At 38.8% G+C, this 14,703-nt stretch overlaps 1 protein-coding gene and 1 pseudogene across 1 annotated transcript; both read right to left on the bottom strand.

Annotated features, from left to right (window-relative positions):
• Positions 1-934: 934 nt before the first annotated feature.
• On the bottom strand, positions 935-7,120 carry Ccr5 (C-C motif chemokine receptor 5). Its single transcript, NM_053960.4, is given in 2 exon segments — positions 935-4,421; positions 7,059-7,120. A coding segment is annotated over 1 exon segment (1,065 nt). The 5' UTR covers positions 4,411-4,421; positions 7,059-7,120; the 3' UTR covers positions 935-3,345.
• A 2,751-nt stretch (positions 7,121-9,871) lies between these two features.
• Positions 9,872-10,273, bottom strand: LOC120094308 (NADH dehydrogenase [ubiquinone] 1 beta subcomplex subunit 4-like; annotated as a pseudogene).
• Between the last annotated feature and the right edge of the window lie 4,430 nt (positions 10,274-14,703).

Raw genomic sequence — 14,703 nt, 5'->3', positions numbered from 1 at the left:
GGAGTGTGTATATCAGCCATAAAAAAGAAAGAAATGGACACTTTTTGTAGTGGTTGGCATTGATTGATTGCTTTACTGGATTTAGAATTACCTAGGATCCATATTTCTGGCTGTATCTATGAGGATGTTCCCAGAAAGGATTAGCAGAGAAACGAAGACCCACTCTGAATATGGACAACATCATTCCATGGACTGGGAACTTGGACTGAATAAAAAGGAGGAAGAGAGCTGACACCAGCATTCAGTTCTTTGCTTCCTGGATGCAGATGTGACGTGACCACCAAGCTCACACTCCTCACAGACAATAGAGTGTATTCCTCCAAACTACCAACAACAGTAAACTCTCCTGCCTTAAGCTGCCTTTGTCAGATATTTTGTCATAGCAACAAGATAAATTATTAGCACATTTCCCTTCATCCCCACAAAAGCTGGCTTTATCATAGCAGATAGAGGGCTGGCTCCCTTCCTCTGCTCTTTTCTCTCTTCTAAGCCTAACTGCTTTCCGCTCTTCTTTGACATTTTCTACCTTCAAATCTAAGAGATGGAAAGAAACCCTTTGAATCTGGTGAGAAGTTACTGAACTGCTCTGAGCCTGTTTTACTTCCTACTCATTTTTCTCTTCCATTAGGAGCATGAACAGCCCAAAATCTTTGCATAGCCTTTTTGGAAGCTGGGTCTGTAGCAGACTGAAAACCAACGTGTTCCAAACTCTCCTTGGAGCATCTATCCTCTCCCTGAACAAGAAATACATGCACAGAAATCCCAGTGTTATAGAATTGCCATTACTGAAATCATTAACACACGAGAGAGAGAGAGAGAGAGAGAGAGAGAGAGAGAGAGAGAGAGAGAGAGAGAGGAAGTAAGGGAGAGAGAAAGAAGAAAGAGAAACAAAGGCAATGCCCACCCTCCCTATCATGTGACTCCCACTCAAATGCCAGACTACAAAGTTGCATATCTTTATTTTCAAACAGATTCTTCTGAAATAAATTTGTAAATATGTTAAAACTCTTTTGATTCAGAGTAAGCACAATTTAAAATTTACAATCTTTCAAGGCAATACTGCTCAGAAACTGCATGCTTAGACATAACATCTTTAACAGCAAAGTATTATGAAAATTTGTTTCAGGAGGAAAGCTAACTGTTAAAAATATTTTAAAGGAAATATCACCATCACCACTCATTTAATCTAAGAACTCTATATTTGAATAGAGAATTATGTGGGGGCGTTCTCCAAAACAACTATTTGCAAAATACTCTCATAATTTTATGTACTATTCACTAAATGTACACTCAATTGAAAAAATAAAATACAAAAAAGCACTTTTTATAAGACTCATTATCTTCAAAGAATTTATTACTTTCTATATGATAAACAATATAAAACTACAGCTAGGTATGTTCATATATACTTGTAATCTCAGTCTTGGGATGTAGGCAGGAGGATCATGAGCTGGATCCCAGGAGGAAAGAAGCAAACCTTCACAGTCACAGGACTCTGGTTTCAGAGTCGGAGCTTGAGAAAAACCAGTAGCACCTCTTGTTAGGCAAATACTTTAATCTTCCGGGAGATTTTAATACCTTTGTTTCTTCCCCTAGTCTTCACTATGAAGGTCTTAACTTCTCTAAAACTCAAAACAATATCAACTGCAAAAACAACAAAAAATCCTAAAGCTCTCTGAAATGACTAAATTTAGCATTGTTTGTGTGGAGAAGCCATCTGAAAAGAGTGACTGAAGCCCTCACACTCAGCCTGGAACACAGAGGGCAGTGGTTATACTTTCATGGCTCTTGAAGTGCACAACAACTTGTTTCTAAAAGAAATCTCCCAGATTTGATAATTGCTAAGTAAATAGAGAAAATTGACGTTCTTCTCTCATCTCTTGGAGACTCTGCTCAAGGTTATAAAGTTCTGGGTTCAAACTATGTAAACAGCCCTTATCTAGAAGCACAAGGGGTTCATATTACTCCTAGACCTCAGGCTCATGATTCTTTTTTTTTTTTTTTCTTTTTTTTTCGGAGCTGGGGACCGAACCCAGGGCCTTGCGCTTGCTAGGCAAGCGCTCTACCACTGAGCTAAGTCCCCAACCCCCAGGCTCATGATTCTTAATCCAGGTATTTCACAGCCCCCTGGTGACCCTTCAGGATCAAAGCTGGTACGGTAGGATTTACATCTGAATGCAGGAACAAAATGACAGCCTGAGACATTATATTCAGGCTGCAAAATGAGACCATCTTCCTAGGACAAGCTCTTTCCTTTATTCTCACTTTGTATTTGTTGTTTCCTCAATGGTTATTCCAACCTAATTAAGCCTAGGGGTTCTTGTTCACCTTTAACTGCAATTTATCCCAAGTTCTGCTGACTCTATATTTTATGTGCAGAAGTGGTTCTTCCCTGTTAGCAATCAAGCACATCCGTGGACAGCTAGAATTGACTTCACAACAATCTACTTCTGTCTCCTCCTCCCAGTAAACCTCCCACATGAGACCTACATGCTGCATGATGTAATTTGTTCTTCTAACATTCTCCTCTGCCTAGCCCAGGTGACATGATTTCATCCTAACCTTATTACTGCTGACTTACTAGCCCTCAATGCTCACCATTGCCAGACTTTCTTAGCCATGAAACAAGCTTTGTACAAACCTGTCTAGGTGCTCCCCACCATGCTCATAACTCTGAAGAAGCAATGCTGATATGATGCCTTAGGATTCGGCCTTGACCATTCTCTTCATGTCCTCTTCAACTAGTCACAGCTCTACCCTTGCTTCACTCATATAGCCATACCACCCAGAGAATGGCTTCCCTCTCATTTACTAACAAGGATCCAGTTCAAATCTCTTTTTATAAAGACTTGTTCCCAGCCTTCTCAGGCCACAGAGCACTTACTGATCATACAAGTCTATAAAGCAATTCATATAGCTTGGTTATCTATTCCCTAACTAGTCATGGTCTCATCCTTTCTTCTCAGGGCAAGACAAAGACCTGATTTAAGTAGCCTGAATTTTGCTTTATATAGGGAAAAAATGATGTTATTTTTGGTCAGATACTCAAGCTCTAAAAAAAAAATCCCAATGCTCAGTATTTTTTAATAGTGAACTTTTGTGGCTAAAGAAGAGTTTGGGAATAATTGTAGTTAAATAGGAATGAAGCCAGAAATTACTGTCTCATCAATACATTCTCATTCACGTTTATAAAACTACTCAGCTTTCAAAGACCCAATCTATCTCAAATAAATATTAAAACAATGCACGTACCTTAGGCCCTCTATATTAATTTCTTTTCTAAAAGAACCATCTCTACCCTCAAGCTACATAAAAAACTAAGTGATACACAAAACTCAACCTAGTTCATAAACCAGTAGAAACTTCCTGTTCTCCTGTGGACCGGGTATAGACTGAGCTTACACGATCAGGATTGACTTGCTGGAAAATTGAACAGTGTTTGCAGAAGCGTTTGACAATGTGTTTTCGGAAGAACACAGAGAGATAATTCCGGAACTTCTCCCCAACAAAGGCATAGATGACAGGGTTGAGGCAGCAGTGTGTCATCCCAAGAGTCTCTGTCACCTGCATTGCCTGGTCTAGTCTATTAGAACTACTGCAATTATTCAGTCCAAAGTATTCCTGGAAGGTGGTCAGGAGGAGGACAATGTTGTAGGGAGTCCAGAAGAGAAAGTAGACAATCATGATGGCAAAGATGAGCCTTACAGCCCTGTGCCTCTTCTTCTCATTCCTACAGCGAAACAGGGTGTTGAGGATTCCTGAATAGCAGATGACCATGACAAGTAGGGGTAGGATCAGGCTCAAGATGACCATCTTTAATGTTTGAAAATGCTTCCAGAAACGATATTGAATATGTAGAAAATGAGGACTGCATGTATAATGAGAACCTTCTTTTTGAGATCTCATAAAGATTATTTCTGGGAGAGAGACAAACACAGCCACCACCCAAGTGACTACACTTGTTATTACCCCAAAGTTGACTGTTCTGGCTTTTATAGCAAACACAGCATGGACAATAGCCAAGTACCTATCAATTGTCAGGAGGATAATGAAGAAGATTCCACCGAAATAACCAATGTGATAGATCCCTGTGAATAATTTGCACATTATATTCCCAAAGACCCACTCATTTGCAGCATAGTGAGCCCAGAATGGGAGTGTGAGCAGGAAGAGCAGGTCAGAGATGGCCAGGTTGAACAGGTAGATATCAGTCATGCTCTTCAGCTTTTTGCAGCTTATCAGGATGAGGAAGACCATCATGTTACCCACAAAACCAAAGATGAATACCAGAGAGTAGAGTGGGGGCAGGAGCTGGGCTGCAATTTGTTTCACATTGACTTTTTGGCAGGGTGCTGACATACTATAATCGATGTCATAGATATAGGTTGGAATCGACCCTTGAAAATCCATCCTGCAAGAGCCTATGAATAAATAAAAGACAACGCTTAATAAAGTTTAAAGCAGCTACTGGCCTAACACAATTTCAAATTGTTTTATAACTTAGTAGGTCTTTGAGGCATAGATTTTTACATTTAATTTCCCCATTATCAGGTGAGTCAAAATTCACCAAAGATGCATTTCATCAAATAAAATCTTGCTTTCCATATCAATGTGGGGTAAATTAACCTGTGAAACTGAGTCAGGTCCTATGTAATTCATGGGCTCCTTGAAGATGCTGTTCCTAGGCATTTATCTACACATGTTAGATTTCACACAAGTGCCAGAAAGAATGAGTAGTGGGTGCTAATTACTGTTCTAAGCTCCTTATGCATTTGGTAAATGCTTGAGTTAACTCTTTGAGACAGGCAATATACTGTTCATGTTTTTCTAGACAACCCCCCCTCCAAGTACAGAGATAATAAAGAAGCTAATACAAAAACCACACCACCAGTAAGTAACTGGTTTTGAATTCAGACGGTATGAAACCTTAACTGACACGTGTTATTTGTTACTCCTTGGTAACTAATAAGCATTTTTTTCCTTTTTTTGTAACATGGTTTGCCCTGAGCTTTCCAAACCACTGGCTTTTTCTGTATGGAGAGCATTGGCAGGGTGGGGGTCAAAACTTGGTTTTCCAAGAATAAATGTTGCTTAGTATAAATAATATTCACTTTCCTTGATTCTTCATTATTCTGGAGCCAGAAGCCATTGGTTTCAGAGAAATTAACACCTGTTGCTTAACAACAGGGAATTAAGTAAAAGATTTATTGCAAGTGCTCCCTTCACTGGCCGGCTGGTTAACTCTTTTTGAACCCAAGAGAAAAGGGAAAGGAAAGATGTCACTCTCACAGACACATACACACTGGGTGAAGAGGAAAATGGCTGCATGACTGACTACATTTGTGTGAATGAGTGAATGGATAGATGGATAGGTGAGTGGGTGGTGGCACAGACCCCCCCCAACCACCCCCTCATCTTTATTTCTTTTCTCTGATCTTTTTGTAGACAAACATTCTTAAAAACTTACCTCATAGATAAAATGTTACACAAAATGGGAGTTACAAAAGGTTGTTGATATTAAGTTCAATGCAGCTTTTCATTCTATAAGCTCATTATAAGTTCGTAGTAACATTTCACATAGACTTACCTTATCATAGTACAGACCTGTGGCTTCGTCCTTCCACCTGACTGCTTTTTCCTTGAACACAAATTTGTCCCAAACCTATTTCTCTTTTTAGTGTAGTGATGAGAGCTTATTGTATTTCTTATTATGCAGTCTTCACCTACTATACTATTATGAGGAGTGGGCACATCCTATTCTTGATTTTAACTTTGTTACATCTTTCTAGAAAACAACTAAAACCATCTCTTAAAACTTTCTTCCTAAGATTATTTGAATCAAATCAGGAACTCTATAAAATTATTAATTCATCTAAATAGCATTAATTAATTCATGAAATCTGACCAACAGGGTGGGCAGATGCCCACGAATTGTTAGGCTATGTGATAGTGATAAGAAAAGGCATATCAGTTACATGAAGCAATCCTGAGGTGAAGGCTCTTTGGGACCTTGCCTCTCAGAGCTCACCCATCTTTGTTCACGCAAAAAGGAGAGCTGCCTCCATGAAGGTCACCTGTTAGCCTCCTTTCCTAGATGGCTCCTGACAGCAGTGCTTCTCTGTTGTCAGGATGAAACAGGCTAATGTCCAAATACTCTAACAGTGTCATAGAATATAGCATCAGTAATTAAAGCAAATCATCCTCATTTTTTCTCTAAAGTTGTATCTGCTTCCTGAGTTGCCATCATCAAGAGTTCGCATATAAGTAGAAGAGATGATCAAGTAGAAAATGACTCTTCCATTTTCATGGGTGAATATATTACATGATTTTCAATGTCCAGCCTGTACAACCAACTGGCTTGTCCTATCTAAATTCCACTGCTTTGCTTGAAAAATTTCTCTACTTAATTCTCTAAAGTTCTTCCCATTTAGGTGGCTGAGAGAAGCACTCTGAAAAAAACAAAAACCAACCAACCAAACAAACAAACAAAAAAAAGAAAACCTAACCTTCAAGAATTAAGCCGGAACAAGAATTCTCTACTAAGTGTGCTATAGAAATTTTGATGTTTGTGATTTGATATGAACTTAGACAATTTTTAGGTTTCCCTATTTTCTTGGAGACAGGCAGGGCAAGGAGAAAAAGAGAGAACAAGAGAACACAAGAAACTTAGAGCTTCAATTACACACATGTTCAAGGATATACACATGACCCATGGAGAGACTTCACCTCTTTTCAGCTGAAGATAATGATTATCCAACCAGATATCACCCAATATCATTGCTCTAGAAGCTATTTTTAAAAGGTAAGGACTCTGCTTGTTTTTTTTAAATGGTCTCTTTCAAGTTTTTCATCCACAATCATGTTTTGTATATTTATTGTCATCACATACTGAAACATATCCTAAATTCTTACCTTTCCTGTATCTTAAAGATTATATTTTCAGATAATTCTGTGAGCACCTGGTGCTGACAGACGTCCCCTCAGGATTTCCTGTTCAAGTTTTTACTCATCACAGAAACTGAGCTAACTAGCCAACAAAGGGCTGAGAAGTAACTTACCAGAGTTTCTTGTAGAGGGAACGGATGTCTCACCTTCTCTTGCTAGGAGAGCAGTACAAATCAAATATAAAGACAGTATCAAGCATAAAGTAAGAAACACAGTTTCTTTCAGAGAGGGTGGAGTTTAAGAGAAAAGTTATTACGTAGTGTTCAGGGTTGGGGGTGTCAGATTAGTTCTTCTTCTTCTTTTTTTTTTACTTCAAAGTTGCATTTAAAGCAGAAAATGGAAGGCAGCTCTGGTCTGAAAGTTTTCTAAGGAGTTTCCCTCTTCAGACTCTTTTACTTATGTTCTCTGCTCATTCAACTACACAGTTTGTTAGAAATTAGAAAAAATTAAAGGTATTACTGACAGAAGAGAGCTTATTTCCATTAATTAAAGCCCATGTTTGAATCAAGTGACAAGAGACAAATAATGCACACAATATCTCTGCTTCTCACTAGTAAATCCCAAATGGCAGGAGCATTTGTTCTTCTCATGTTGCTCTTGATTAAAGTAAACTCCAGCCAATTTAAAGTGAGATAGGAGCTTTATTCCAGACATTAACCTTGTTCCTTCTTTTACTCATCTTCCCCTCCCTGCCTATATTTCATACACATAATTTTTACTGTTCAGTATGACTCATCTGTGTAAACTAAAACAACTGGTTAGCAAATGAGTTTGCTATATATTTTCCTGGAAACTAAACATATTTCTCTTCCCCCACCCATATATCTGGTAGCTAGTGAGATACAAAATTATGCATTTCAAGTAGGCATTCATGAGTGCCTTTCTATGCAAGATTTGAAGGTAACATAACATCTAACTCCAAGAACATAATTTATTTGGAACCATGAAGGAATTTTCATTTAACAGTGAACAGAAGTGTATGATAAAATTCAGAATAATATAATAATGACATGTGACTATGTCAGATCCACTGGGTGGTTGGTGGAATTTAAAAAAAATCAAGAAATGACAGCAGAGCTAATAACACAGCACAGAGCTGCCAATAAGACACAAGAGACCCTTTGGTCTTCACTGTAAAAGCAACAGCTTTGACTTGCAATCTATAGGAAGACAAAGGAAACTTCAAACAGAAAAAGAATTACTTGTCCCTAAATCTACAGGAGGCAGTTTTACACATGGACCCAAGCAAGACTTCTGTAGCCAGTGTGTTAGGCTGAATAACAGTAGTTACTTCATGATTTGTTATAACAGGCTGTTGCCTTTAGTAACTCTATCTTTCTTAATTCTTACTCCTCATTCCCAAAATATGGCTTTCTCTTTGCACTCCAGAGCATCTTGTCAGCAAGGTAGACTAATCACCAGGAGATTAATAACTCTGGCTAGCATAGGATTGTCTAACTCAAGTTCCTGGGAATGCTAATCTGTACATAACCCCTAACTCCCATTTCCCCCTAAACCTTGGAAGGAGGGAGTTGAGGCATCAGTTTGCTTCCTTCTGTGTGACTGTCAGTAAACACTGGTTTTTTTGTTTTTGTTTTTGTTCTTAACCAATTTGTTTCTCCTGGTGATTAATTTTCTGTAAGGTAAATGTCCAGACCTGAATCTGGTAGCAATCGGAGGCACTCACAGCAAGTTTATAGACAAACCACAACACAATAAAAACAATCTCTTAGTTACATACTCAGTAATCTTTTCCAAATAAACACAATTTAAAATCTTTATGTTTTAAAATCATTCTCTGAGGTAGACCTCTTCACTGCTGCTATACCAATGTTATAATTTTGTATGTGAATACTATTTACTCTTATTGTCAACAAGTAGATCTAGGGCTTAGCTCTGTGCAGAGATAATTTAGTAGGGTAGCTGAAGATTTAGGAGATCTAGCTCACCCCCCCAGAGGGCAGTGTGGAACAGCTATACAGGCTCAAAAGTCACTCAGATACAGCCTCCAGTGGCCCTGGCAAGATACTTCACTTCTGAAATTCCATTGCCAATCCTGTTCAAGATGTGCTAGCAGATATGTGAAGGAATAAATGCTATGAGAGACCATGCAGTTTGGAAAGTATGCCTTGGAATACAGCCAGGGACAGGATTGCAGTTTGCAGAAAGAAGCCCAGCTAAGCAAGGCATTACCCACTGTTAAGTGTCTGATCCAGAGGTGTGTTCTAGTCACCTCCTGGATAAGTTTGCCTCAGGTATATACAAAGAAGTGAGGGACTATAGACCCATGAAGAAGTCTTCACTAGCAAATAAATGTACATTTTATGTGTATCACAACCACAGCACACTGTACTGCAGCCTGGATTTTGTTCTGTGCTCATCTCACTGCTTTGTCCATCCTAGTTTGCATGACTTCGTTCTCATCTATGTTGTAATTAGACTTCAACAAAGTAATGCTTATGGTTAGTTCGTCACTCTAGACTCAATGCCCATATGGAGTATCTCAAGCCATCTCTTCTGGGACACCAGTAAGTCTTTGAGCAAGTTCCCTATCTCTAGTCATTGTATTAATGTCCCTCTCCTTGATTTGCTCTCATTGCCAACAGTATCACTGAACCAATATGCAGAGCATTCTTGACAAATAGGGAGATGCCAATCTTCCCTTTGAGCTCAAGGGAACTCAACAAGAATATGAGGACACAGCAACTTCATTCTAAGTCCTTATCAGTAGTAAAATGAGCTGTGAAAACAGCAAATGAATCTTAAAAAAACAAAGTATCTAGGATTTGGGAAACAGCTCAGTGGGTAAACTGCTTACTGTGAAAGTATGAGGACCTGAGTTTGGATCCCCAGCATTCAGATTTTTTTTCAGTGATTAATCAATAGGAGATTTATTGATGCAAGAACAGAGGCATCCTTGCCGAGCTTAGTAGGAGATGCTAAATTTTCTGTCCAGTTTTCCTTCTTGGATAACTCTTTCTTTTCTGTCCCTGTCTGTTTTGATAACATAATACCAGAAGATGAGAGGTCTTAAACCTGCCACCGCTCCTAAGAGTGAGTTCTTGGGAGTGGGTCTGAAATTAGGATAAACATTTGCTGATCTTGCATAGGTCCAACGAATCAAGGCAGGATCTTCGATGTGCGTTTGGCGTTTGGGGTTGTTGTACTGAAGCAGATACTCCCGTTCAAGCCGGGCCCTTATGCTCATGCGCTCGACCTGCGCCTTTCGGGTCTCCGGAGACACGTCATACTCGGCAGGGTTGAGGGTACTGGGGAGAGTGGCCAGGGGTGCAGGCTTATACTTGGAAAACGACATCTTGGCTCCCCCAGATTTTTTTTTAAAGAAAAAAGTTAAATGTGGTAGTGCATACCTATAATCCCAGTCCTGAGGGACAGAGACAGGAGGATCCTAGAGGACCACTAGCCAGACTAACAATTAGAGAGATTTCAGTCCAGTGAAAGATGCTCTCTCAAAAACTAAGGTGAAAAATGATAGAGGGAGATGACTAATTTGAGCTCTGGCCTCCACATGTGCACATGTAGGTTCATGGACCCACAAGACAAATGTCTAATTATAACATCAACTATGCTTATTATATGTAGTAGATGGAAACAAAAATAAGAAAAACTAGCCATATTCTCATAATTTAAAAAACTAGCCTTTTAAATACATTTTAATACTTACCCTTTCCCATGAACCTTTTAAAACTGTTCTCACACACATACCATTTTAGCATCTGGTGTTTTTTTTTTTTGTTGTTTTTTTTTTATTTTTTTTGGTAATGTTTTCTCAATATTGTAGCACAGTAATTTACTTGTGCTCTTAAATTTTGTTTATTGGATAGGCAAAATGGGACACCTTTAGTCTTTGAGTAAGAGGTTAGCCCACTCTGCATAGTGAGCTCCAGGGCAGTTAGGTCTAAATAGTGAGACCTTATGTAAAAAATGTTTTATTATGAATATATTTTTAATTGTAGTTTTAATTGAGGGCTTATATCTTATTTGTATAGCTTTTCCAATTCTGATTTGCATAGAATTATAAAACCACCATGAAGATCTGGTGATAAGGAATGTACCCTCCATATGGCCCAGGAAGGAGCCCTCTATCTTGCTACCCTGTGAGGATCATTCTGACCTTAGATAGATCAGGTGATTTTTAACTTCATGAAAAGGGAATCCCAGATGCTTCCTTCCTCCTGCCTGGTGTCTTTAGCTCCACATCACAACATTAACTGCATTACAAAGCAGATAGAGTCTTTTCTGTGACTTACTAACAGGAACAATGGCTTGCTAACTGTCATTGTCAACGTTATTTTGTCATATTGAGAAAAGAGTCCTTACTACCCACAAGACTACCTTTAGGGTAGCCAGAAACTCCTCTCAATCATTACAGAAATAAGAAAATTCTACTCACCACCTTTCAATGTCACACATTGTCATCTCTGTGACTGAACAATGATGCTTGGGTTCAATGACTCCCGGTCTTTTTACCTTCTGCCTCACACCCCTGTCACGGAAAGTGGAATTGGGAGGTATTATGCTATTTTCTCATTTCTGTCTTTGTCTTCTTTATTTTGTAATGGAAAATATAACTTTCTCCCCAACTTATATACCACTTGTATGCACCATGGAAAATAACAAAACATGTAAATACTAAGACAGTGTCTGCTGTATACATTCATTAGATATGTCTGGACATATAAACTACTTAGCTGAGTTTAGAATCCTTCCCAATGTATTTGGAATCTTTATTTTAAAACTGTGTTAAGACATGAATCTAAGGCAATCTTGGAGATGGTAACAGGTTCTAAGTACCAGTTAAGGCTTACAACATGCTACTATCACCTTGAGTGGGTCAGATCACACCTGCAGCTCTATGCATAACAGGATATTACATAAGAATCTTCTGATGACTCTGGAACCGGTAATTATAACCTACGACTCAGGGTAAGAGTGTTAAGTGCTTCACCAATATAGAGCAAACCACTGACACTTTGGGGTTAGACACCTCTCTTAGGCTTACTAAGAAGTGACAGAACCATCCCTGTGCTGTCTCATCAACTCTTCCTAATACTGTATAAATAGTCAATTAGGGGAGGACAAGATTGATGAGGCCTCTTATCAGAGGCCAGTTCCAGTGTTCTTGTTCACTCTTGAAGGTAGCTGTAGGGAAAGAATGTCAGCAGGAGCAAGACTTGGTCTTGAGAGGCATTAGGGTTGCGTTTTAATATGAAAACATTTATTTGTCTTAAGTCTAAGTTACTTACTTTGCAGAGGTAGCTGGCCTGCCTGTATTTCCTCGGGGGTGGGGGGTGGTGGGTGGGTATTAAGTAAAGTAACCTTTGTTCTTATCTCCTGAGGAACTTTGGGGTTCAAACTGAAAGTGAAAGACACAGGGAACAAAAGGGGAATCATTGAAAAGTGATTTTAATTTTTATTTTTAAGTTTTTCTCCAAAAATGTTCTCTTCTCCAAAAACTATAAAAATTCTCCAAAAAGTTTCTCTTAATTTCTAAGTCCCTTTTAATTTCTAAATTATTCTACTCTGCTGTTCTGATGTAATAATGCCATGCAATGTTACCTTTTCTAATTACCTTTATACCTTTTCTAATGGAATGGATCACATTTTTTCCAAGCATCCTTTTTAGTTGTTGTTTACAAAAGTTCGCTAAAAGTTCAAACATAAATTCAAATCATAAATTAAATAAGAAGTTTACAGCAAAGAATGTTTGCTTATGTTCCCATTAAGACTAGACATTAATTATCTGTCATTAGCTCTACAGGTTCATGGAGAGTTAAACTAAGCTATCATTGAAGTTTTGTATAGATAAACCCAGTCAATATTTCATCTTCTGTCCTTGTACCTACAATAAATCATTAGTTCCTTTTTATAACCTGAGGTTGTTTTTCGACCTCTTGTAATGTAAGTAGTAAATGCCTTCTTTCTACCTCAGAAGCAATTAACTGATGACACTTGAAGACTGGCCGAGTTTCATGTCAGAAAGGGCTTTAACAGCACTCCTGTTATAAAGGGCTCAATAATTACTGGTATGCTTTCAGGAATTCTTATAGGATCATAATTGAGATTTAAGAAGTAATCTATTTGTCTGTATAGCATCACTACAGGACTACATTTTGTTTGATCTACAGAAATCTGCTCAAAAGTGATTGTTTTATATATATATAAACAAAAGGACAATCATATTAACAGTAGGAATCTTTCCTAAAATGTAGTCCCTTTGGCCTTGCCTAAAAGGGCTCATCCACCATAGTTTCACAGTCTTCAGTGAACTGTCTCAGGACGATCACCTGCTAGTTTTTAATCTTCTCTTAGATGGCTCCTGAAAGTCCTTCCCTTCAGATCTAGGTGGAAAATTAGAAATAGTGGCTTATGATAGGGAAGGGTTGCATTTCTTATACCACAGTTCTTCATAAGGCAGTCGTTCAGCTAGACAGAGAACCAAGGGATGGAATTGGAGGTAGGAGATAGATGCTGGGAATATAAATGAAGAAGCAAAGCTATCTCAATACTGCATGTTCACTATGTTGCATGGCTATCAAAGGAGGCAGCAAGTCTACAGTTGTATTGAGAGCCCACTAACACGGATAGGTAATATTATCACTCAATGAAATGGTGGATTGGAAGAAGCCCAGTTGAAGAAAATCTTTCATATCTAATAGGAGTCATGGTGATCATCACTAGTTCTGGGTCCTCTGAAGAAAGGACAAATTAGTGTCCATCTTTCTGGGCATCTTTGTCAACATAAAAGGGCCTGTGGCAGGGAACAGCTATGTAAACACATGTGTGCCCTTCTCCTGGCCATATCCTCTTTCTTTGTGGCTAGCCTATTCCTGGAAAGGAGAAGCACAGGAGGTCGCCTTGAGGCAGACCACAAACCAGGGCTGAAGATAGGGGTGGAGTTGAGACAGAAAAGGCAGAACCCATACTTGCTTTTGGCACAGGCTTTCAGAATCCAATTGACTCTAAGGACCAATTGAACTTTATTCAAGAGAAAGAAAACTATTTCATATTGCACATAGATTACACTAAAAGGTTTAATAGTCACTGTCAATGGACCAAAAATTACTCAGCTGATGTGGAACAAACTTTATGCTGGGGCCAGCAGGGATACAGGTCTTGATTTATCTAAACACACACACACACACACACACACACACACACACTCACACACACACTACATGCCACACCATAACAGAACCTTCTCAATGTTACATATAATACGTGTCGTGGTTTGAATAAGAATGGCTTCTCATAAGCTCATAGATTTGAATGCTTGGTCACCAGGGAGCAGCACCACTTGAAAGGATTAGGAGTTGTGGCCTTGTTGGAGTAGGTGTGGCCTTTTTTAGAGTAAATTCGTGATTATGGGGCTGGGGGTTGAGGTTTCAAGGGGCCAAGCAAGGTTCAGTGTCTTGCTCTTCCTTCTGCCTGGGATCTAGATATAGAACTCTCGGCTACTTCTTCAGCACTATGTCTGCATGCTGCCGTGTGCCCCACCATGATCTTAATGGACTAAACCTCTGAAACTATAAGCAAATCCCAATTAAATGCTTTCCTTTAAAAGAGATTGTCATGGTTATGTTACCTCTTAACTTTAATAGAACAGTTACTAAGACAAAAGTTGGTACCAAGGAGCAAAGTGTTCTATGAGAAGCCTAACCATGATGCTTGTTGGCAGGATGTGGACTTTGGGATTTTGGATTAGGAAAGTAATTAAATGCTTTAAGTGGGGTTTAA

Source organism: Rattus norvegicus, chromosome 8 (assembly GCF_021556685.1).
Source record: "Rattus norvegicus strain SHRSP/BbbUtx chromosome 8, alternate assembly SHRSP_T2T, whole genome shotgun sequence".
Lineage (NCBI taxonomy): Eukaryota > Metazoa > Chordata > Mammalia > Rodentia > Muridae > Rattus > Rattus norvegicus.
The sequence above is the reverse complement of the archived record's forward strand: the minus strand, read 5'-3'. Positions and strand labels throughout refer to the sequence as shown.